General features: G+C 37.7%; 3 protein-coding genes and 1 pseudogene across 3 annotated transcripts; all 4 read left to right on the top strand.

Annotated features, from left to right (window-relative positions):
* Positions 1–4,738: 4,738 nt before the first annotated feature.
* Positions 4,739–6,581, top strand: LOC147499854 (uncharacterized). The gene is made up of 3 exons (XM_086563549.1): positions 4,739–5,143; positions 5,178–5,588; positions 5,769–6,581. Exons 1-3 carry the CDS (start codon positions 4,739–4,741, stop codon positions 6,579–6,581), a joined length of 1,629 nt encoding a protein of 542 aa, XP_086419675.1.
* Positions 6,582–6,783: 202 nt separating this feature from the next.
* Positions 6,784–8,156, top strand: LOC147499853 (uncharacterized; annotated as a pseudogene).
* A 467-nt stretch (positions 8,157–8,623) lies between these two features.
* On the top strand, positions 8,624–10,742 carry LOC147499852 (uncharacterized). Its single transcript, XM_086563548.1, has 6 exons — positions 8,624–8,899; positions 8,994–9,299; positions 9,442–9,543; positions 9,651–9,932; positions 10,028–10,432; positions 10,611–10,742. The coding sequence occupies exons 1-6, from the start codon at positions 8,624–8,626 to the stop codon at positions 10,740–10,742; spliced, it is 1,503 nt and encodes a 500-aa protein (XP_086419674.1).
* Positions 10,743–14,749: 4,007 nt separating this feature from the next.
* LOC147499851 (uncharacterized) lies at positions 14,750–16,745 on the top strand. The gene is made up of 6 exons (XM_086559213.1): positions 14,750–14,869; positions 15,031–15,153; positions 15,388–15,502; positions 15,618–15,674; positions 15,764–16,011; positions 16,474–16,745. Exons 2-6 carry the CDS (start codon positions 15,122–15,124, stop codon positions 16,487–16,489), a joined length of 468 nt encoding a protein of 155 aa, XP_086415339.1. The 5' UTR covers positions 14,750–14,869; positions 15,031–15,121; the 3' UTR covers positions 16,490–16,745.
* Positions 16,746–25,497: the final 8,752 nt, after the last annotated feature.

The raw sequence follows: 25,497 nt of genomic DNA, 5'->3' as shown, positions 1-25,497 counted from the left end.
TCCATCTAGATCTCAACTTTCCAGAGAAAACTTCTAGACGAGAGTTGTAGACCAGAACATTCTGTCCAGGTTCAAATTCTCTCTTCAGAATTCTTTTGTCATATAATGCTTTAGTCTTATCCTTGTAAATCCTTGACTTATCATAAGCATCACTTCTCAATTCTTCTAATTCACTGATCTGAAGCTTCTTCCTTTCTCCTACTTGATCTCGGCTGAAATTCATCTCTTTCACTGCCCAATATGCTTTGTGTTCTAACTCAATAGGTAGATGACACGTCTTTCCATATACCAAGCGATAGGGTGACATCCCTATGGGTGTTTTGAATACTGTTCTGTATGCCTATAGTGCATCTTGGAGTCTAAGAGACCAATCTTTCCTAGATGGATTGACTGTCTTCTCCAAAATACTCTTGATTTCCCTATTCGAAACTTCTGCTTGACTATTAGTCTGAGGATGATATGGTAAATCTAGCTTGTGAATTACTCCATACTTTGCCATAAGATTCCCAAATACACGGTTACAGAAGTGAGAACCGTTATCATTGATGATGGCTCTCGGTGTTCCAAATCTTGGTAGAATGTTTTTCTTCAAAAAGTCCACACCGACTTTATGATCGGCGGTCTTTGTAGGAACTATTTCAATCCACTTTGAAACATAGTCCACATCCAGTAGAATGTAGGTGTAACCAAAAGAAGGCGGGAATGGTCCCATGAAGTGTATACCCCATACATCAAAGATTTCTGAGATAAGGATTGGTTGTTGAGGCCACTCGAACCTTTTCGAGCTTTACCCAAAAATTGGCATCTCGGACATGCTTTGCAATAAATATTTGGATCTTTTAAAAGAGTAGGCCAATAGAATCCAGCTTGTAATACCTTGTCTGCAGTACGCTGTGGGCCAAAGTGTCCTCCGCAAGGCTGATCGTGACAGAATGATAGAATGGATTCCTGTTCCAATTCTGGGATTCATCTTCGAATAATAATCTGATCCGAACACTTCTTGAATAAGTATGGATCATCCCAAAAATAATATCTGGCCTTTGAGTAGAATAAATCTTTTTCTTGCTTGCTCCAATGCGATGGTACCTTGTCGGTCACAAGATAATTTGCGATGTGGTTGTACCATGGTACTTCTGATATACTGAACAACTGTTCATCAGGTAAATCTCATAGATTTGTAAATTGTCTTCCGTATTCTCCACTAGCAATCTAGAAAGGTGATCAGCAACGATATTCTCTGTTACTTTCTTATCACGTATCTCCAAATCAAATTCTTGTAAAAGTAGTATCCATCGGATCAACCTAGGCTTGGCATCCTGCTTAACAAATCACTACACCAGAATGGTCAATTCCTAACAGACCATTTTTTTCATTTCTAACGGATATAACTGTTACCAATTTACTTACGGATATATCCGTTACTCCTTAAGTTTTTTGTTAGTATATATCCCAATTTATTTTTTGACCCAACTTTTAATATATTTTACCGATAAAAAAGAAAAAATCGAGAAAAAAAAAGAAAATAAAACAAAAGCCTAAAAGCCAAAAATCAAAAGAAAGTATAAGTCTAACTATCTCGCCTCTTTCACTCTCCCTTCCCATTACCCATTTCAACTCCACCAAAACTCGAAACAATCTCCATTACCCATTTCAACTCCACAGTTCAGTTCAACAACTACGGGTTTCGTGTTTTTTTTTTTTTTTACTTTACTTATATGAACATTGGGTGGTGAATATTGGGCTTGTTCTTTTTGGTATTTGGAAGATTAACATCTGATTCTCGATATATGTCCCGTGATTTCACTAACTCCGATTCAATTGTTGTTGGATTCGATTTCGATCTTTCAGTGGAGACTTGTTCTCCGTGTTTCTTGAGGTGAGTTTTATTTTATTGCTTTTTAATAAAGATTTCATTTTTATTGTTTTTATTTGATTTTTATTGTAATTAGTTATTATTTAGCTTTGATTCTTGAATACAATCGATTAATTGCCTCCCCAGATTGTTACAATAGTGAAAAATAATTAAGAAACACACAAGCTATTGAATTTTATCTGCAATGCCCAATATATTTTTATTTTTCGATTTGTTATTGGTGCATTTTGGATTGAAGGGAAACAATAATGTTAACACAGAGACATTCAGCTTTTGCTGTTATCTCACCATCTGTTGGCTAAAAATTATTTTTTGTAGATTGTTGTTTTGGGTGCATTTTCCAGCTTGATTATATTTCTTTTTCTAATGATAATAATAGTAACAATAGTAGGGGAAAAGGACTCAAACATCAAAAGAAGAAGCTCCACAGTTTTTTTTTTTAAGAAAGGCGATAGTTTTCTTCTTAAGTTTGGTCAATTCAATCGAAATTCGTATGGTGTTGAGCTTTTTTCATATGGGCGCTGCACATTATGTGGAATTGTGGCCCATAAATGTGAAGACGTGATTTTGAATTTGATTGGGGTGAGTCCACTATTGTATCCAAATGAAGGATATTTTGGTTGTTGATTTCCAAACTTTTTGAGTTGCTAATAAAAGTAAGTGAATATTTTTTGAGTTGTATCACAAGCGCCAAAATAAAACCGAAGAACCTAAACGCTTGATCATCGAAAAGAGAAAGAAGTAAAGGTAATACAAAAATTAGATGATGACGTCTTTATTATACAGTTTGTAAAGGGTGTATGGTGTATAATGTATAGTTCGTGAGGATACATCATTTGAGGTTTTGAACTTTAGAAAACCATTACTTCAAATTAACTTGAACCGCTTCGTGTTTTCGATTAACGGCGACTTCAATTTCAAGACTTTTCGGGTTTACTTGCTTTCTACGGAAAATGGTGACCTGTTTTTAGAATGTTTAAACTTACCACAATTACTCTGTTTCGATCAATTTGGTCGGTGGTCTTGGGTAATTCAGTTTGTTGATGAAAGAATTCAACGCTTTCGATTAGTTTAGCCCCGTCTCTACTCGAAGTCTTGAGCAGCAAACTTTGTGACTTGTTGGCCCATATTTCACTGCCTTGACAAAACACCATAACAATTTAATTGGGAGACAAGCTTCAAGTGGTGGGTACTTAGCACTTCCATCGTTTTTGGATCGCAGATTCTCAATGATTCCCTATCAAGTCAAGAAAAAGAAAATGATCACGCCTTTTGCAACGATGTGGCCTATTTTAAGATATTTTATACACATGGTTTAGAGCCTTCCAATCATTCCTTGGGAATTTGGTCGGTCGATTTGCATGATATTTGTTTGTTGAAATGCTTCAGTAAAGTTTGGTCAATCTCGTTGCAAAAGATGGCATTTATTAGACTAAAAATGAGATGGGTATATTAGTGAACAACTTGTGCATGTCTAGAAGATGGAATCATGTGGCTATCTTGTTTCTCGCGCACCATTGGGTACTTCAATGACGAAGTCATGGGAATGTATTTTATTGCCCGAGAATGATAAAATTTGGAAATGCCCAGTTTTGAGTTAGGTAATAATATTGGATCTATGGAACTCATGGCTGTTCCTAAAAAGAAAGGTAATCTTGTTTTGAGTAAAAAAAGTTGGTTTCTTTTCCACGGATTTTGGGTGTGTATAAATGGGTGATGGTTGTTTGTGCTTTTGGTGATTTATGTTCATACATTAATTAGTATTGCTTTGCTAGGATTTCCGTTTCGATAATGTCTTTGAATACTTTTTTCGTTGTAGTTCAAACGGAAATGATTTGAAGACCTGGATGACCTTTTTACCGATTTGAAATGATTGCCCGATTCGTGTTTTTGCATAATTATTCATCTTTTACTGCTTTATGTTTGATCAATAATATGTGCCAAATGTTATAGATAAACATTGTTTGGTATGAAAGCTATAGTTACCTTGTTAAAGGCATGAAGAGTTTTCATTTGGTCAAGCAGTTCTAAATATCTTAGAATGCACGATTTGATTGAGAATTCACTGGAAAATACTAATTGATTGTATGTTAATCTATTCATGGCATCCTCAATTTGTTGTTGTCTCGTGATTTGTAAGTGGGAGTAGTGCATACTAGGGGTTGGCTTAGAAAACAACCGTAAGATAGAATTTTCTGAAAATGTTGGTGTATGACACTTATCCATTGTGTAGCTGTTTTTCTCATACTTGATATGTTTCCTTTTGAAGGGTTGACTGGATTTTCTCAAAAGTTTCACTTGTTGCAGCTAAGTCTAATTTTGAGGTAAAATATTAATCTTTATTGGTTTAATAGATGTGGTTATAAAAGTTTGCTTCTTTGTTGGTTATGTACATAGCTCCCCGGATTACATACTACTTGAAATGCGATAATTAGTTGTTGAGGATATAAGAGTATAACTAGGCTAGACTTTTTCTTTTAGGTTGGTGCATATTTAATTTCATTAGTTGCCTTGCACTAGAATAAATCAAATCAATAGATAGTGTTAAAGTAGCATCTGTACTCACAAATACAATTTCCTAGTGGCTCTTTCATTCGAAAAATATGGGCATGACATATATTCATTGTATTTGTTAGTTTTGAGTTGTAGATATGGTGGAAATTATATGTTGCATTGCTTAATAAGCTATACACCTGCAAAATTTAGTGTTCTAAATCTCGCCCTTTATGGATTGAAAACAATGTTACCCGTGATTTGAATCTTATGATGGCCGTTTATTTCTTGCTTTTTGGTTGTACTTGGATAGCTAGTTGTCTGTTATTTATACTGATCATTATTTCCCTTGGTGTCTAAATATAGTATAGAATGTCTGAACCAATAAATAAAGAATGGATGAGTGAAAAGGAAAGAGGCTGCATGATTCATTCTATGGGAGTCGAGGTTTTTCTTAAATTTGCAAAGTGGAAGTTGGGTGGGAAGAAGTGTCCTTGCCCGTGCAAGAAGTGTCGAAATAGGTATTGGTTGACTTATAAAGATGTTGAGCACCATTTAGTCTCAAACGGTATAGAGAAGTCCTATTGTGTATGGACTTTACATGGTGAGGACTTATCTAACATTGCCGTTCATCCTCCAGTGGTTGCAAATATTGGAGAAACAACCATTGGTGATGTTGCTATTGAGATGGAAGACACCGAGGAAGAAACTATTGGGGAGGTCGGGATTGGGATGGGAAACTTTGTTGACTCTTCTTTTGGATTGCATGAAAGAGTTGTGGGTGATGGCACCGGGGACCGAGTTTGATGAGCCTTATGTTCCTGAACCAGACTTAGGAAAGAGATATTATGAATATAAGAAAAAGGCAACTGAAAAATTGTATCCTGCATGTGAAGGTCCCGAGACAACTCTCTCTGCACTTGTAGAACTTCACAATGTAAAGAAGCAATTTGGTTGGTCTGGAACTAGTATGACAGTACTCTTATCCTTGTTGAGGCGATGGTTGCCTAAAGGTAACACACTCCCAGAGAAGTATCCGGTAATGAAGGAGATGTTAAAAGACTTAGGGATGAAGGCTACGTGCATTCATGCGTGCGAGAACAATTGTATCTTATATTGGAAGACAGAGAAAGATTTGACAGAATGTCCTGAGTGCCAAGCTCCAAGATATAAAGTTAAGGAGGGGGGTAAAGGGAAAAAGAATTCTAAGGAGCCTAACAAAGTACTGAGACATTTTCCTTTAATTCCAAGACTTAAGCGGTTGTATAGTATACCGTGGATAGCACATGAGATGACATGGCATGCACGAAAGCGAGAGACTTCCGGGCTTTATATCGTCATCCAATTGATTCGGTCGGTGGAAAATTTGTAAAGAAAAGTGGCGGACTTTGCTAATGAGCAGCGCAATGTTTGGCTTGCAATTGCAACCGATGGGTTTAATCCGCGTGGCATTCAGTCTACTAGTTATAGCTGTTGGCCTGTCATCACTGTGCCTTACAATCTCCCCCCTTCCATGTGCATGAAATCAGAGTTTCAGATGTTGTCTTTGCTTATACCGGGTCCCAAGGCACCAAAAGGAGACATTGATGTTTTTCTTGAACCTTTGTATGACGAGTTGAAAGAGTTGTGGGAAGGAGTGCCAGCTTATGACATGAACAAAAAAGAAGACTTCACTTTGAAAGCTATACTAATGTGGGGGATCCATGATTTGCCCGCATATGGAAACTTAGCGGGCTGCGTAACACATGGTTACAAAGCTTGTCCTATTTGTGGTGACAACACTTCTTCCATATATTTGAAGTCTAGTAGGAAGAATGTATACCTTGATTACCGTATATTCCTTAAAGGTAATCACCCATTCAGGAGCGGCAAGTACTTGGGACTAGTGGGTAGCAAGAAAGAGGAGCATAAAATTCCTCCACAACGATTAAATGGTGATGCACTTTTGCAAACGTTGAGTTATGTGAAGTATAAACCTGGTAAGAAGCGGAAGAGAGGCGGTCAAAATGTAGTTAACGACAATGAGGGTAATGTAGTTACATTGGCATGGTACAGAAAGTCCATATTGTTTTTCCTTGTTTACTGGATTCACCATAAAGTTCGTCATGTTATTGATGTGATGCACATTGAAAAGAATGTTACAGAGCACATACTCGACACGATCCTTAGTAAGAAAGACAAATCAAAGGATCTTGACGTGCACGAGAGGATATGAGGGAACTTGGCATACACCGAAATCAGTGGATGCAAACTGACCCTGCAAGTGGGAAACAAGTTAAACCTACAGCACCGTTCATTCTAGATAAAGAGGAGAAGATGAATTTTCTTAAAACTTTAAAAATTTTGAAGCTCCCATCAGGTTTTTCATCTAATCTGAAAGTAACATCGTCGCCTTGATCCACCTTGTTTGTTTCAGAATGAAATCACATGACTATCATGTGATTATGCAATATCTTTTGCCCGTGCTACTTCAACATGCTTTTCCATCTCATCCCCGATTTTGCGGAGAGCTCTTCACCAGATAAGCTTATTTTTTAACATATTGTGTTCGAAAGTTGTAATTCGAAAAGAAATCCAAGATGCCAAATACATGGTTGCAGAGGCATTGTGCGTGTTGGAAAAGTACTTTCCACCATCATTTTTTGATATTAGCATCCACCTTGTTGTGCATCTAGCTGACGAGGCATTGATGTGTGGACCAGCTAGAGATCGTTGGATGTATCCGTTTGAGAGGTAAATTATGCTTCTTTCAATCCCCATTGTTTTTGTCTCGGTTTTAAATAAAATTAATAAATGCATTCATGGGTTTATCGCTTAAATAGGTCAATGAAGGAGTGCAAAGATATACCTAGTAACAAACGATTTGTTGAAGGATCGATTGCAGAGTCGTATCTTGTTTCTGAGTCTGTTAGGTATGCAATGGAGTACATTCCAAATCCACGGAGCAAAAATCACAAAAGCACTACTGGTGAAGTGTTTCTAGATGAAAATGATGAATATATTGATGAGGGGCCTGTGCTTGGAGGTAAAGATGTGATTTTGTCTTCGGAGCAATTTGTACAAATCCGTAGATGGCTACTTTTTCGGTTGGAAGTCGATGGACTTGACGATCACTACTGGTGTTAGTTCTTAGATGTGTGTCTATTTTCCCGTAATAAATTGACAGATATATATACTAACTTTTTGGTTAAATTTTAGTGATTATCATTGAGTCTTTGCAATCTAATTCCGAGGCAATAGGAAAGGGATAGCAAAAGACAGAAGTAGAGATACAAACAGATTTTATCATTGGTTATATAATAAGGTATTAGTTAATGGAGATAGGAAGATAACGATTTTTTGTTATTATTATTTACACTTTTTTGAATTGTGTTATGTTTTCTTTGTGTAGTTGCTGGAGAATGATGACACTTCATCTGAATTGTGGTTCTTTGCTAGAGGGCCATTGTTCAAAGCTAAAAGTTTTCGAAAGTATCACGTTAATGGTTATTTATTTTCTACTAAGTCTCACGATGAGACCGTTCTTACTCAAGACAGTGGTGTTTGCATGAGTGCAATTACTACATTCACATCAAGTAGGAAAGATAAAAATCCTATCGATGCATCTGCTATGTGGTATGGGGTCATCAAACAAATACTAGAGGTGGATTACACAAATTTCAAGGAAGTGGTGTTTTATTGTGACTGGGTTAGAGTGGAAGATAAGACCAATGGCTGTAAGCTATGCCCAGACTCTAACTTGTTGATGGTAAATTTTAATCGCTCAAGAGCTCGACAAAATGTTAGATGAGCCGCCATTTTTGCCAAAGAAGCCCATCAAGTGTTCTATTCGAGAGATCTAAAAAATCTTGATTGGTGGGTGGTCATACATTCACCAAGGCGAATGACTAGTCAAGTGGACCAGCTAGAAGTACCATAAGACTTTCAATCTACTCTTGCACAGCAACCTAATTTGAGATCATTGTTAGAACCACGTCGATGATTGTTGTGTGTGTACTTGTAATTTTGAAAACATGTTCAAAATACTAGTTTTCTCTTTTGATGATTATGTACTAGATTTGGATGCTAATATTTTGATATCCTGGTTAATTTGATAGTACGTGCTCTTCCTTTATTTTTTCTTATTTTCTTTTTACTTGATCTATTCTACATTTTTAAGATCTTAATAATTGTTTGTTATATGTCATATTTGAAGTGTTATGAAATCCTTGATAATATGTTTTCAATTGTTGGGAATTGTTAGGTTGTTTTTGAATAATGGAGTCAGGTAATAGAAATACACACTGCAGCGCATCAGATGCATCTTTTCCCACAGGTGAATGTAGTTCTCGGTCATCCAAAACGGCACAATTAAGAGGTCCTTCTGGGAAGTTGCTTGTTGAGGTGTGGTCTAATGGCCAAATTGTTGGACCAAATGCAAGCAACTTCAAGACTGCAATAGGGAATGAAGTGAGGCTTCATATCCCGATCAACACTAAAGATTGGCGACTAGTGAAAGATGGCTTTAAGGATGCTATTTGGAAAGCCTTGACGGTATTTTTTTTTTGTATTGTTTTTGGTCAACTCTACCTTTCTTTAATCTATATCTCACCATATTGTTTCTTATCAATCACTTTACTCATGACAGAAGGAATATGAATTTAATGTATCCAATTTTGCTGCTCGTCCATGGGTTGAGACAAATTATCCTAAAAAACTTAGGACTGTGAAAGCGACGTATCGGTCAAAGTTCTTGGCAAACACTGAAAGCATTGAAGCAGCTAAGGCAAACTGCCCACCTGGTGTTAATCCAACTCTTTGGGTTGATTTTGTTGACTATGAGCTTCAACCTAAAGTAAAGGACAGAAATGCAAAAAATGCAAACAATAGGGCAATGAATGATATTGGTACTACTAATGGGAGGAAAACCTTCTCCCAAATACATAAGGAGCTGGTACGTATCACTTTTGAAATAAAAATATCGTTTGATCATGTATAAAATTTGCAAAACAATTAACTATGCTAGCTGACTAATATATTTTCTTTTAGTTGTCTTTCTTTAGCACTATTACTAAGCATTGATTATTTGCTTGTAGCAAGAACAAAACCCTCAAGCAAAAAGGACTCGGGTAGATGACTGGTGCAAGGGCCGTGAACGCCGTGATGGTTCAATTTTGGCAAGTGCTCGGGAAAAATATGTGAGTAGAAATTTTGTTTCTTTCTATTAACTAAATGTAGTTTTTGATTGCTATCGGATATATTTTTAGATATTTGATTTGATTTTTAAAAAATATATATATTGCAGGATCAAGTGAAAGCAGTTCAGGAAAGAAGACTAGCGAGTGGAGAGACTAACACTGAAGACATCGACTCCGATGCGTTGACTGAAGTACTTGGCAAGGAAAAGAAGAACCGTGTCCGTGGAGTTGGTTCTAATATTACCAGAAAGCAGCTACAACATGCTGCTGTGGCAAATGATTTAATCAACCAAATGGCCACTACATCAGTTGCAAAGGTCGAGGCCGACATGGCTTCATTGAAATCAAAGGTCGATGGAGACATGTCTGAGGTCAAATCAATGCTCAAGGTCAATTTTTTCTTTGCAATTAGTGGTAATGGTTAGAGTTGTTAATTCTTGATCCACACATAAAAAATATCCTTGCATCATCTACTCCATCGCAGGTTCTCATTCAACAACAACTATGCAATAATGTGACAGCCAATGCCGAAGCACATATGGGTGTGACTACACCTAGAACTGAACTTGGTTCAAATTCTGCTCAACGGCATTCTTCAGCAACTCCTCAGAACTTGACCCCTGCTTTTGGGTCGCTTGAACAGCCTAGAGTCACATTACTAGATAAGTTTGGTGCAGAAGTTGCTAAGGGGTCTGTTGATGTTGGTGCAACAATTTGTCATGGCAGAATTCTGGTTGGTGGAGAGAGAAGAGTGTATATTGATGAAGTATTGGTTCCCGATGCTGCTGTTTATGACGGTCCACAAGATGGTAATGCAACTTTGAACGCGTGGGTTGAAGGAGGGTATATAGCTTGGCTTGATGGGCGATTGAAGTATGATTCTTTGTTTGTAGGTTTTAGATCTTTTTGGATTGCTCTACTTTTTGGTTTTGTGCTTTAGTTTGGAAACTTAAGAAACAAATATGGCGTTAAACTTTGATGTAGTTGTGGTTGCCATGACTTGGAACTGTTAGTGTTATCATGACTTAGAATCTTAATTGTACATAGATGTCAATTCTTTTTATTAGTTTTATGTCTTGACTTGCCTTGTTGTAAAGAAATCAAGGCCTTCCGTGTATTTAAGTTTTGGTGCAGATGGCAACATGGATAGAGATGATGAGATGCTTGGAGCAATTAGTAGTCAGCCGGGGGATGCGTAAGCCCCTGGTTAGTTTTTTTTCCCTTCTTCTTTCCATTAGCTATTTTAATTTGAAGTTTTTACTTTTATTTGCCACTAATGATTGTGTAATTGTTTGATGCATGCGAGGTTCATAATGTTGGAACTCCATTGTTGCTACTTGTGATTATGCGCAACATACTGGTACATACTATCCTTCTATCTGTTTTTCTTTTTATTATTATTTTGGCTTTTCTAGTATATGAAAACAGTACGTAACTAGTACATACCTTCCTTCCGGGTTTCGTATCGCAATGAGACCGCATGACCTGCACAATGAACCAATGAACACGCGATGATCCTTTCACTCGCTTTCTTGAGCCAGAAAAGTTTAAGAGAAGTTCCTTTAGTTACTACGAGTTCCTTTAGCAGTAGAAAATTCTTTTTGATCTCAACTCTGGTGTGATAAGCCCAAGCTAATTCTCACAACTTGTAAAATGTAAGATCTCTGTTTTGTCATTTTTGAGAATTTGATTTTATGGGGATGGGTGGATTGTGGGTTCCTGGTCTTTCATCTTATCTGTTAAGGAATTCTCATACTTGGATTCAATTCATGGTCTATTGAGTATTAATCTCTCTTCACATCCCGGCAAGTAATCGAATCTTTGTAAATCCCGTGTGGGTTTCTCTTTCCAACTTATGGACGTTGAAATTTTATTTTCCAAATTTACTTGCATGTGGTGGGAATCTGTGTGCATGAGTAAATGGAGTAATTGGGTGTCATCTGAGATCTTCAATGGGCTTTTACTTGTAGTGGAATCTATATAATATTCTTTTTTATCAAGTGAAGGCATTTTCTTTTAGAGAGAATTGTTGTTAGTTATGCATTTCTTTCTCCTTAGTATCACCATAAGTTGGAGCACATTTCTTTCTCCTTTGTTTCAATGCTTTTTATGATTGGAATTATGGTCAGCTGTAATGTGACAAGCACATTATCATCTTGTGTCGTTTGATCATTTTAGTTGAGGGTTTTTGAATTAATGATCCGTCTTTCAATTTTGTAGACCGTGAATCGTCTTTGAAGGCTGGTTCTACGTTCGTGTTGAATCATTATATGGTATATGTTTGTAAGATATGGTGATCTGAGAAAAGGCTAGATTATGGATATAATGGCTTTTCGGGTGCCTACAATACCCAAAGCTTCTAGATCAGCTCGGGTAAATACTCCTACCATTTTGTATGTCTTCCTAATTTTACCAAATATGAAAATGGTTCAACTTCTAATTTGTATTTTACGGTTTTGAGAAAACGTTCTTATAAAAAGAAAGTTGAAGACAATAGTATGTGTGCATTTGAGTTGCTTGCTTTTTGTATTTGGAAACTTATTGCAAGAGAGAGAAAGTACTCCTATTTCTAGTAATGTATCCCCTGAAAAGTTATTGCAAGAGAGGGAAAGTACTCTGCTTCAAGTAATGTATCTTCCGGTAGAGTTCAACCCACAATTGTCAAAGATACCATTAAGAAGGAATTGCTAGATGAAGAGAAACCACTAAAACTAGAACCCCCGTGATCAAGGAAGCTCGATGAGAGTGTTTTTGCTTGAATTTGGCTTGCAAGGTAGCAATAAGGATCGCGTTCGGATAATGGTATTTGCTTCAAGATTCAAGGTTTGTGAAAAGCGAAAAGAAATCGGGAAGGTTACCAAACAAAACAAAGAGATGTTCAGGGATGTCTTTGAATCCTACAAACGGAAGTTGGAGTCGAGGAAAAGATTGGTACCTTACCAAATGGTAATGTGCCCACACGCATTTTGAAAGTACCCAATGGATTTAGATACTAAAACCCCCGCACTTGTAAGTTTCGATAGTAGTGTGAAGGTGCCTTTGTGCACCGACCCCATTCTTCATGGTCCTTTTCCTAGGTACCATGATGATGTAAAATTAGTTAGTAAAGATGATGGCGAAAAACTCTTCCGGTGCACCCAACCTAGCACCGTGACTTTTTGAAGACTTTTAGGGCACCACCACGTATTGGTGACCGCAGGATCTTAAAGCCGTTGGCATCCGGATCTTGGAAAGTTGCCCGAAATTGAAAGATGGGGATCTTTTTAATAGTGGTAAGCTTCTTTTCGGTTTATTTATATCGTATCCCGCCCGTTGAGTTGGTATTTTGTTAAATCTTAATTCAATGATCACATTTTAATTGGGGTTCTCTTATTTTATAGATGGGGACATGAAGCCTGTTTTCCTTGAAGGAAAACTTGTTACACGCACCCAAAGGTCTCAAAGGAGCTATCCTTTTAAGAAAAGGAGGCTATATGAGCAAAGCTTAGTGTCCACATCCTACGAGGGGATCGATGAGTGAAGGAAATTCTAGTTAGTTCAAGAAGGTCAAGGATAATGAACTCTATTTTGGAGGAACGGCAAATGGAGGTCTATATTTGACCATGTTATCGCTTTGTTTAACTGTTTTCGCCTTTGTGCAATGTTTTCTTCAAGATCATTGTTTGTTTTGCAGCAAGTGGGGCTTCATGTTGATTGGCTGCTCAAGACTTCGTCCTCCCGGTCAAAGATTCTCATGGTAATAGAAATTGATTATGTGTCCTTGAATGATATTGGCCGACATTTAAGGAGTTCTTACATGCACTTATCTTCCTTATCTCGGTGAAGCTCAATTATCAAGTCCTTCAAGATACCGAACTCTTTATCGAGATTCGGAAAGTGCAACTGTTGGTTCTTTGAAGGTATCTGAGCTTCCTATTTTAGTATTGTGGTTTGGACATTCTCAGAGCGGTCTTTGTCCCAAATAACTAGCTTTCTTGTCCAACTTGGTTGATTTTTTTATTTAAAACAGTATCCATCTCTGCTGTTTTAATTGTGTCTTTGTTGGCATGTTATTTGTTTTATAGAGGACGATAATGGAAGCGGTAATCGCTTTATTTGGGGAGGTCTCGTGTTGATGTACTTCTGCAGGGGAAAGAAGATTAGGGACAACAACAAGACATTACTGCAAACTAGAATCTCTCATAGCAATATTTGGATGGATTGGGCTTCTCACTCGAGCCAAATGTTGTAAATTCTCCACCACCTCTCGCCTCAAGACCCTCCCTTTCTGCTCCATTGTGAGGCACAACCACTAACTAGGTAAGTGATATGCTCAAAAAATTTCAAATGATGACACTGTTCTTGTTAAGTACCAGAGACCTTTTGATGTGTCAATCTAATGCTTTCTTGAGCCAGAACAATAGTTACTACGAGTTCCTTTAGTATCGATTCGTTTTTGTTACTACTTGGCATTATTTATTGATAGGGACGTAAAACAGTTTGATGGGTTAGTCATTAGTAGGTTATATGCTTGTATAGGAGGTGAAATAGTATTACAAACATTAATGCTTTGAAAATGCAAAACCGCCCGTGTTTTAGGATTCGGTTTTCTCTTGATGGGGTTGCAAAAGTTCGTTCCAAATGAAAGGATTATATAATTTATTTACCGATCAACTTTTCAAACCGCCGGGTTTATTGTAGCACTACTTTTATTAGGAGATGGCCCCAAGATCTTGGGGCCACTCCACCCCTTGCCTATTGGTTTTGACTTTTTGAGTTGGAGGCTCCAAAGTTAATCCATTCTCCTCCTTTCTTCCTTCATAAATACTTGTTTTGTGCTTATTGGTAGATAATGATAAACTAAGAGCAAACTTCTTTAATTTCTTGTCAGGCAGATGGCCTACTTCACACTCGCTTGTGGGACACTAAATTATGTTGCTCAAGAGGTATTTTTCTGGTTCTATCTTTGTTTAATCATGAATTGGTTTTCACTATTGCATCTTATGACGGTTTGTATTTTTCCGGTGTTTTTCTTATATTAGGTTCTTAATGATTAAGGTTATGATGGAACAACAAATGGATATATGGTCTGTGGAGTGATTCTTTTTGTTCTTATGGCTCGCTACTTGCCTTTTTGACGAGTCAAATCTAATATCTCTGTATTTAAAGGTGACTACTTAAATATGATTTCCTTCCTAATTCAATATTAATATTTGATCAGAGAAGTGTTGCATGATCTAGTTCACTGAAACTACAGATCAACAAGGCTGATTTTACGTGTCCTTCATGGTTTTCGTCCAGCGCAAAGAACCTAATTAAGCGCATCCTTGACCCCAATCCTCTTACTGTAAGTTGTCTCCACTCTCGAGAAAGCTTCTTCCACGCTAGTGGTTTTATAGTTAAACCGACCCCAAGCCCAATCTTTGAGCTCGTTTTGTACTGAAATCAGCATCGTAGATTTGATGTGTTTGGCTTTTCTATAATGTTACACCTTTTTATGTTCCCCAGAGAATTACAATCCCTGACATACTAGAAAATGAATGGTTTAAGAAAGGGTATAGACCACCAGACTTTGAACAAGGAGAAGACGTAAGCCTCGATGATGTTGTTGCTGTATTTAACGACTCAAAGGTATGATCACTAATTTCTGATGAATTGAGCCCTTATGCTTTGTTTTTTTTTTTATTTCTCGTGCTCAGTGGTGTTATTGTAACTGTAAGAGTATGATTATGTTCACCAGCCACTGGTCAAAACAACCAGCAGCATGACTGTTTCCCTTTGCAATTTATCTCCTAAAAATTTCATTTTTCGGACTGACTAATGAATGCTCCTTTGTAATCGTTTGTTTACACCTTCCAACTATAGGGTCTCGTCAGCCGAGAAACACGTTTTACTTCTCAAGCCTAAAAATGAAATAATGTCTAAAATAGAGGAAGCTGCCAAACCTCTTGGTTTTAATGTGCACAAGAATAATTACAAGGTAAAACGCTGCATCTTAATATGGTATATTGATAAGGACGCTCCACAAGTTATATGATTAAGCATTTTTAGCAAAATTATTTGATTAACTTGGCAATATGCCAACCATATTGCAGATGAAGTTGAAAGGTGACAAGACTGGAAGAAAGGGCCATCTTTCTGTCGCCACAGAGGTACAAAATGATTCCTTGAGCAATATGAACTCTGTTCTTATCTGTGGGCTGTTGCTATAACATGGTATTTACTACCTTTTCTTTTCTAGGTTTCAGTTACAATTGATGGTTGTCAAGAAAAGATTCTGCCCTTTTCTGGTCGATCGGGATTGTATATCGAGGGTTCAGTTTCTCCACCGATTTCTGGTGTTGATATAAGAGTTGTAACTGCAGATAATAGTGGCGACGCTCCTCTGCAGAAAGGTGAATTAGTGCTGGAAACGACAACTGAACCAGATGGTTTCTTTATTGGTGGGCCTCTATATGATGATGCCGACACGAGATTGAGGCTTCAAAGGTTTGAAATCTAAATGATTTGATTTTCTTGATAATATATTACTGGGCTGCTTGCAAATCTTTTTCCAAACCTTGCGAACCTTTTGTATTGCATTGACAACCCATATGTTTCGGATACCTCATATTTAAATTGGACACGCAGTATCTAAGCTGAGTCCTAGTAGTGTTGATGTAGTATGGGGACTTGGAAGTATGCATCTGTTCATCTCTTGCCTTGATTTTATCTATGATGTTGATGATTGACATGCTATTTTCGGATAGCATTATTTGTACACTTGTAGGTGACTAGGTGCGCAGTCTTTGTAAATTAGCTAGTTTCAGTTTTTGCCTTTCACTTTCCATTTTATATTGTTTAAAGTGATACTGATGCATTTTGTCTTTCAATGAGGTGATGTTAAATAGTTATTGTGGTGGGCCTCTAGATAAAGAACGTTGTTCTAATTTTGTGCTTAATTGTTTGCAGCTCGGTTATCATTTAAAATCAATTGGATCAAGTTCCTTTTCTTGTCAGAAGCTTAGTCAAATTGCCATATGTATATGCCCTAGAGAAGAATCTTCAGAGTTATTTCCTTCTATTCTACTGTCACTAAGTGGTGAAGATGGCTATAGATGAGAACTTGTGCTTTGGGTTCTCTATCTTTTGGTGCCCTCTTTCTTATATCAGTATTCTTGGGGTCCAAAGATTTTCTATTGTTAAGATTGTGTTGTGTTAGACCTTGGTCATACATGGGCCCCGATACACCGGGTACCTATAGCATCGAAGAAAGAATCACCACTCTTGAAGCTTTTCAGATCTCTGTAGAATTCGGAAGAAGCGTCGATGATGAAGGAGAGGGTCCAAGAATCAATTTGCTTCTCCATAGTCTCTCGACTTAGTACATTCATGTCCACCACTCGGAAGGCTTTGGGAGCTCCTTTCTCTGCCCTTGACCCGGTGAAAATTTTGTACTCATCATATCATTGTATATAAGTATGAGAAGTCAGTCACATAGTTCAGCGTCTACTCATCTGACATTATTTGACCAAATTTGTATTGGATATTATTTGACCCAGGATTTTTTTTTTTAATTTAGTGGCGACAGTTTACTAATGGATATATCCGTTACAAATAATAGTTAGTAAACAAGTGACCACATCCATTACTAACGGTTATATCCGTGAGAAACAAATTATTTTCCCGCTAGAAACTGAAGCGCGCCAAACTTGACTAACACTTATATCCGTTACAAATGACAAATTTAATCGGGTCACGAGTTGTTGGCTATCCGTTACAAATAATTTTAGTAACGGATATAACCGTTACTAATATTATTAATCAGTAACGGTTATATCCGTTACTAAAGTTGGCCTAAGTGAGAGTGACGCCCCAGAACTAACGGATATAACCGTTAGTAAAAATATTAGTAACGGATATAACCGTTAGTAAATGTCTTTTCTGGTGTAGTGAATAAATGACGCAAGGAAGCATGGTCAGTATAAACTATTACATTTGAACCTATCAGATATTAACGAAATTTTTCAAGAGAATAGACGATGGCTAAGAGTTCCTTCTCAGTGGTAGAATAGTTAATCTGAGCTCCATTTAGAGTCTTGCTAGCATAATAGATTGCATATGTCACTTTCTTGTCTCTTTGTCCTAGAATGGCTCCTATAGCATAATCAGATGCATCACACATGATCTCAAATGGCTGGCTCCAATCGGGCGCACAAATGATTGGTGCTGAAGTGAGTGCTTCCTTTAACTTCATAAAAGCTTTGACACATGAGGTATCAAAATCAAAGACAATATCTTTCCCTAACAGATGTGACAGCAGTCTTGCAATTCTGTTGAAATCCTTGATAAATCGACGGTAGAATCCTGCGTGACCTAGGAAGGCACGAATATCTTTTACAGTTCTCGGTTTGGGTAGATCCTTTATAATATCAATCTTTGCTCGATCTACTAGAATTCCTTCCTTTGAAACTTGGTGACCCAGCACTATTCTTTCCTTTACCATGAAGTGACATTTTTCCGAGTTTAAAACTAAGTTGGTATTGCAACAACGTTTAAGGACTAAGGAGAGATAGTGTAGGCAGTCCTCAAAAGATGATCCAAAAACTGAAAAATCGTCCATAAAAACTTCCATGTATTTCTCTACCATGTCGTAAAAAATACTTATCATGTATCGCTGAAAAGTGGCCGATGCATTGCATAGACCAAAAGGCATATGACGGTAGGCGAATGTTCTGAACGGACATGTGAATGTGGTCTTCTCTTGGTCCTCAGGGTGAATATGGATTTGAAAATATCTTGAGTAACCATCAAGAAAGCAGTAGTAAGCTTGTCCAGTTAATCTTTCTAATATTTGATCAATGAATGGCAATGGAAAATGATTTTTCCTCGATGCGCTATTCAGCTTCCTGTAATCGATGCAAACTCTCCATCTAGTCTAAATCCTGGTTAGAATCAACTCATTGTTCTCGTTCTCGATCACTGTGGTTCCAGACTTCTTCGACACAACTTGAACTGGACTAACCCATTGACTATCAGAAATAGGGTAGATAATGCCGACGTCAAGGAGTTTGATGACCTCTTCTCTAACTACTTCCTTCATCTTCGAATTAAGCATCCTCTGTGGTTGCTTAGAAGTCTTGGAATCCTCTTCCAAATGAATCCTATGTTGAACTATCATAGGGTTGATCCCCTTGATATCACCAATTGTCCAACCTATAGCTAACTTGTATTCCTTTAAAAGTGCTACTAACTTGGATTCTTGCTCCTCAGTCAAATCTGATGCAATAAATACTGGGAAGGTTCCCAAATCTCCCAAGAAAACATACTTGAGTGTAGACGAGAAAGATTTCAATTCTAGCTTAGGCGGCTCCTTTTTAAGCTCTTTAGATGGTCCATCAGGCATAGGCGATTCAAACTTTTCTTTGAACTTGCTATCATCCATGACAGGTGATGAATCCAAAATCACATTGATTGCCTCAACACTAAGTTCCTCACAGTCTGAGTCTGTCAGAGCTTTCAATAACTCATCAGCAGGATATGAATGAGTCACATAATCCTATGTTAATGCTTCAATCATGCATACCTCGTTCACAGCACACACCTCATGTGGTTTCTGTAACATATGGAAAACATTGGTCTTGACTATCATATTACCAAAGGATAACGTCATATTACCATTTTGACAGTTGATGAGTGCATTTGCAGTGGCCAAGAATGGTTTGCCTAGAATGATTGGTATCTGCCTACCATATGTAGGTTCTGTGTCGAGTACTATGAAATCAACCGGATAATAGAAATCTTCGATCTTAACTATGACATCTTTAATGATTCCTCTAGGTATCTTCACTGATCTATCTGCCAACTGTAAAGTAATATCAGTCGGTTTAAGATCCTTCAAGCCTAACTTCTCGTAGACGAAATATGGTAGAAGATTCATACTGGCACCCAAATCTAATAAAGCTTGCTATTATAAGGAATCTCCAATTTTGCATGTAACAGTTGGACTTCTAGGATCTTTCAGTTTCACAACCGCTAGATTCTGTAGGTACGATAAACATCTTTAAGCGATAAAAGCTTCTTTCAGAATGTTGGTCTTCTTCTTCACTAGATCTTTCACGAATTTGGCATACGAGGGAACTTGCTTGATGGCGGTCAAAAATGGGATATTAATCTGCAAATTCTAAAATACATCGCAAATCTCCTTGTACTGGTCATCTTTTCTGGTATTCACTAGTTTTGAAGGAAACGGTGCTGGCAGATTCTTCAATATCAGTTCTTTTTTTTCGGCTTCGATTGGCTTGGTAACAGATAGTGGAGTGACAGGTGGAGTCACTCGTGATGGTTTCTTCTTAGTTACTTCCACAGTAGTTCCTTCAACTTCTTTTGCAACAACTTTTTCAGCAGGTGGCACAACACTAGATATATCTAGAATGTTAGAACTAGGTGGGATGGTGGGGACATAAGTTACCTTAGGCTCCGCAGAATCTTTTTCTGGTTTATAGACAATCTTGTTATCAACTTTCTTGCCTGACCTCAGAGTGGTGACAACATTAACTTGGTCATTCGACTGAGTAATCTCTAGGTTATCCACCTGCAAGACACCTCTTCCTTTCGGATTTGGCTCCGGCTGGCTTGGTAATGCTCCTTTCAATCTTTCCGTCAAGGCACCAGTGATTTGCCCTATCTGGCCTTGAATGACACTAACGTTATTCTCCAACTTCTGGGTTCTTTGATTTGTCTATTTCAGCTCATTTACAATGGTGGTGATAGCTTCTTCCAGATGTGGGATAACTGCTTTGTTCGACTGAGGCGTAGGGGCAATGTATCCACTCATAAGATCTGGTACTAACTTTCTATTTGTGTTGGCTTGGTATTGTTGGTTCTGGTATGACTGTTGATTTTTGTATGGTTGCTGGCGGTCTTGGAACTAATACTGGTTATTCTGGAACTGATTTGACTGATTTTGGAATCCTGGAGGAAAATTCCTCTGATTTGTATTTTGTGGCTTCCAATAATTCTGTCCCTAATTGAACTGGTTATTTCTTCCTAAAAAGTTGATACTACATGCCTCTGTATTAGTATCCGGATAGTACGAACACTCTTCAGTGGTGTGGCCTTCATCATAACATAGCTCACAAATGGCATAACAAGGCTTGGATGGCTGAGGTTTAGCTTGGAAATTGTTTGCTTCTGGAGGATTCATAGAGAACTTATCAAACTTCTTGTTCAGAGTTTCAAGTCCTGTTGATAAGCTTGCCATAATTGATAACATTGCTTGATCCGGGTCTTCGTGAACTTGGTTACCAAATTGCTTCGGCACCCCTTCCACTCTAGCTACGTCCTCGTTGCTAGTACTCTATTGTTGAGTGTCTCCAGCTAAATTCTCGATAAAGTTGTAGGCTTCCTCTCCATCCAATGATGTAAACTTACCTTGATGCATTGACTGTATCATCTGGTTGTTCATAGTAGAAAGTCCTCGAAAGAAAAAATGAGCCAGTGTGCGCTCTTATCATAACCATGATGTGGACATGAGACTAGCAGATTATTGAATTTTTCCTAGCTTTGATGTTATTCTTTAGTCACCTTCCCTTTGAAATTGCTGATGGCTTGCTGCATGGCATCTGTCTTCTGGGGTGGGTAGAACTTGTTCATAAACTTTGTTCTCAACTTCTCCCAGTTGTTGATTGAATTGATCGGCTGCTCAGTTAGCCATTCGGATGCTTTGCCTTCGAGTGAGAGTGGAAAAAGAATTAACTTGATACTCTCATCCTTGATATTCTGGTTCTTGAAAGTTCTAAGGACTGATAGAAATTTGTTCATGTGAACATAAGGCTGAACATTATCTGAACCATTGAACTTTGGAAGCATAGAAATTACTGATGCTCTAAGTTCAAACTAGTTAGCTTTTGTCTCTGGAAAAACAATACTACTGGGTGGGTCTCCAATGATTGGCGAATAGAAATCACTCAGCTTCTTCCTCTGTTGTGCATGCATGGGTAGGATAACTTCAGCATTATTTGGATCCATAACAACTCCATTATTGCGTGTGGCCATTGTATCAATCTCGTCTAGTATTCTTGTGAGTCGGTTGTTAAACCTTGTCCACTGTTGTATTCTTACCAGATGATGATATGGACCACGGGGTATACACTAGAAAATGCTATGCGAAAATGATGAAAAACTATCCTACTATGCTTGAATGCAATTAAACTAATATGCAACTATTCTAAATTATACTAAAATGCAAAACTACTTTCCTTCAAATGGGTTGGGCTTTGTAGCTAGTATCTCGCCCGTTGTCTAAAGCAGTCTCTTCTAGGGTTATGGTGAATCACTTGAATTCCTTAAATACCACGGCCCACAGACGATAGTCCGTTTGTCAAGATTCAGACAAGAAACACTAGAGTTTGATGTTTCACTGTGTTGGCTTGCAACTTCAATTGTTGAAAAGGTCATAAATGCAATTATACTAGAAAGCAATAAAACTAAACTAAGATGCAACTATACTAAGAATGAAATAAAAAGAATAAAGATTCGACTAACCTGGATGGTAGATCTTGTCTTCGAGATGTCCTTCAAGCTTCTCTCTTTCTCAAAAGGATGGATGATGTGGCTAAAATTACCTCAAGATCCAAAGTTCTAATCTTGAAAAAAAATGTTAAACATAAACAACTTAAAATGGCAACGACGCCATTTGACTTTCGCTCTTAGGGCTATAATTAATTATATCCCCGGCAGCGGCGCCATTTGACCTTACTTCTTTTTGTGTTATTGAGATGGTATATGGATGATGTAGATAGATGATGGTCGTTGAACAAAATAGAAGCATATCAAAACCTAATTATCCCTCAATAAGTAAAGGATGAGTAGGGTATCGTTCCACTTTTAAGTGTATGTTATGTGAAGGACATGACTGGAAAGGGGATTTGAGGGATTAAAACTATGATTATAAAGATTTTAGATTCTAATGCTAAACTAAACTAAACTAACTAAACTATTGAGATTTTATAAGAGGGAATTCAAGAGATTAGAATCCACTAATACTTTTGATCTATGACCTTACGCTTCATGGTTGTTCTTACAAGTAGACTATAATTAGGCAATCGAGCGAGTGCTGATGCCCTCTTGGACGAAACATCGTTAACAATTAATTCTACTTAAGATTGTTCCTATGTTTATGCTATTAATATCTTATTTCCTTTTATATAAGCTTGGGCAGCCATTTAATGTATTACCGAGAGCAACATCAAGGAGTACTTCCTAATAGGGCGGCCATTCAATGAATCACCACTTAAGGCAAACACAAAGAATACTTTCCCTAGGCAGCCACTCCTTGAGCTACCCCTTCTAAGGCAACACAAAGAATACTTCCCTGACTCTAAATAACTATACTACTAGAAGAAAAGTAAAGAACACTAGCATGATATTAATATTGCAAAACATAAATTCTATCCTATACTTCCATCCCTTGGTGTGGGCAATGGAACTAATAAGAGGCTGTGTTTGTTTAGTGGCAAATGGGGGTGGCAAATTTTATTTTCCCACTAAATGCACCATTTGCCAGTGTTTGGGTATATTTAGAGCCCCTAGCAAACACTATTTACCATTTGTCGGCAAACGAAATTTTCCCACTACACTCTTTTGCCTAGAATCCACCTCTCCCCCTAAACTCTTTTGCCACTCGATATTTTCCCACTAGGTTAAGAAAAAATTTCCACCATCTCTCGCTCTCATCTTCCTCTCTCTTTCACGAAGGAAACTCGATCAACACCTTTTCTCTCATATTTTTTTCTCTCTCTTGTAAAAAGTTGAGTGAGTGGGCAAAAAAAATTTGCCACTGTCTCTTGCTCTCATATTTTTTTTCTATTATGTTGAATTTATTAATAATATATACTCAATTGTTGAAAAAGATCATTTTTTTACTCAGAAATTTATGTTACAGTAGCTTATTAGTTCTGGGCTTGTTGTTTTACACCTACAAGTTATTGAATTAAGTGTGTGGCTGCATACTTTGAAGTAAAATTATGCTTTTTGTGTTTCAGGTCACCAATTGCAAGCATGATTATCATCTACAATGTATCCTTGAATGGTATGCAAGTTTCTTTGCTTAGTGGTATGTAATATATTTGAGTGTTTATTTATAAGTACTTGACTTGAAATGCAGTTTCAGTTCTTCAAACACATTCTTGCAAACGTATGGAATACCTAAGAATAGTGTTGTCATTTTCTTATAGTAATGTTGAGGGATCAAATGGTTTTGTTTCTCCTCTAGGTCACAAAGAAGCAAAGAGTGGCCAATATGATGGCAGTTACTTGTATTGAAGGATCCTACGAGGTACTTCTTTTATCTAGAAAGTGAATCATATACCATTACACTTGATAATATGTGCCATCCAGCTTCTGGTTTGCTCCATATGTTACTTCCATGAAAATAGCGAGTGACCACAAGTGAAGATAATATTTTCAATGATATTCTTTAATTTGGTTTAGTACATTAGTTGATGTATAAACATCTCTTTACAGCCAAGAGCTTCTAGCGGCAGTGGGGATTGAAAGAAACGCTAGAGGAAGGCGCACATCTTCGTCTCCATCTGCATTTGCCCGCATCCCCTCTGAAGACTCCGATTCTGATGATGTCAGTGATTAGAGTTGAATGGTAGCCCAATTTTCTTTTGATTGGTTTATTCTTAACTTCCTTGATTATCTATTAACTCAGATTATCTACTGTTGGGTATTTTCAGGTCTCATATTCAGAAGACTCAGACTTCAATGAGCATATCATGCAACATTTGACAGCTGGAGCATTGAGTAGGGTCCTGTCATTTTAGCAGAAGGCAGAGGCACATATCTTTTGGGATGGATCCTTCGCGATTTCATGTATTTTCTGCTTCTTCAGATAACTCTAATATACAGCAAACATATACAACTACGTCTGTTGAAAGTTATAGCTCAAGCAATCCTACATCCCCAGACAGTGACACTCAAAGAGATATCGAATTTACTGACGTAGGTTTTCAACCGACAACATATGTGCTTTCTCCTCCTGTAGATACTGACTCAAACATTAGGGACGACCGACACAGTTATTTAAGACCTCGGTATCCTTTCAAACTACTTAATCTTGCATTGAGGTTCAGTGTCTTGGTTTAATTCCAATATCATTGTACATTTGTGCTGTTTATGTATATAGTTGTCCTGCATAACAAGAATCTTCTGTCCATCTGAAAATATTATTGAAGAAAAATTAAAAGAAAAGGAAAAACTCCTGAGTTATGTGTTAAGTGGGGCTTCTTGTACATAGTAAGACTATATGGTCTCCCTGCTTGTTAAATTGTTATTGGCATCGGTATCAATTGACGATATTGTCGTTATGGATTGCACTTCTCACATTGTTGCGGTGAAGTATTGACCACACAAGGTGATCCTATCAATAAATGTGTTATACAGTTGTGCCACCATTGAAAGTGCATTCCTTTTCTTACTTTTAATCTCAACTTTCAAGGATGGTTTGTCTTTTTTTGCTAGACAGGTATAGACATGGAACTGTGCTCTATTTCCAGATCCTGTTGGTAAGTTTTTGTAAAGATATTAGTTATATGTCTGGCATTTAGTAGTTTAGTGTGCTTCTTGTTCTTTTTGTACCTACTTCTTACATGTAGAGCCTTTCAATTTTCTTTCAACCGATATGATTGTGGTGTGGTGGTCGTACGTGTGGGCTGGTGTCGTAAAATGCGCGGTGGTGGCGACCGGGTGCTGATGCCGGGTGTCGGCTGCATTCTTGGGTGCTACTACTATCGCCGATCTTTGGGTCTTTGGTGCTCTTGTTCTTTGGGTGTTGTTGCCGCTGTTCTTTGGAGTGCTGATGATCTTTGGCCGGTCTTCTGTCTTTGGGTGTTGGTCTTCGCTGATCTTTGTCCGGGTTATTCTTATTGTCGGGTGTTGTTTTCTGCTTTGTTGGTGTCTGCTGCCGCCGGGGCCGGGCCGGTCTTTGTC

This window comes from Coptis chinensis, chromosome 5 (genome assembly GCF_015680905.1).
Source record: "Coptis chinensis isolate HL-2020 chromosome 5, ASM1568090v1, whole genome shotgun sequence".
Taxonomy (NCBI): Eukaryota; Viridiplantae; Streptophyta; class Magnoliopsida; order Ranunculales; family Ranunculaceae; genus Coptis; species Coptis chinensis.
This window is presented reverse-complemented; position numbering and strand designations above follow the sequence as displayed.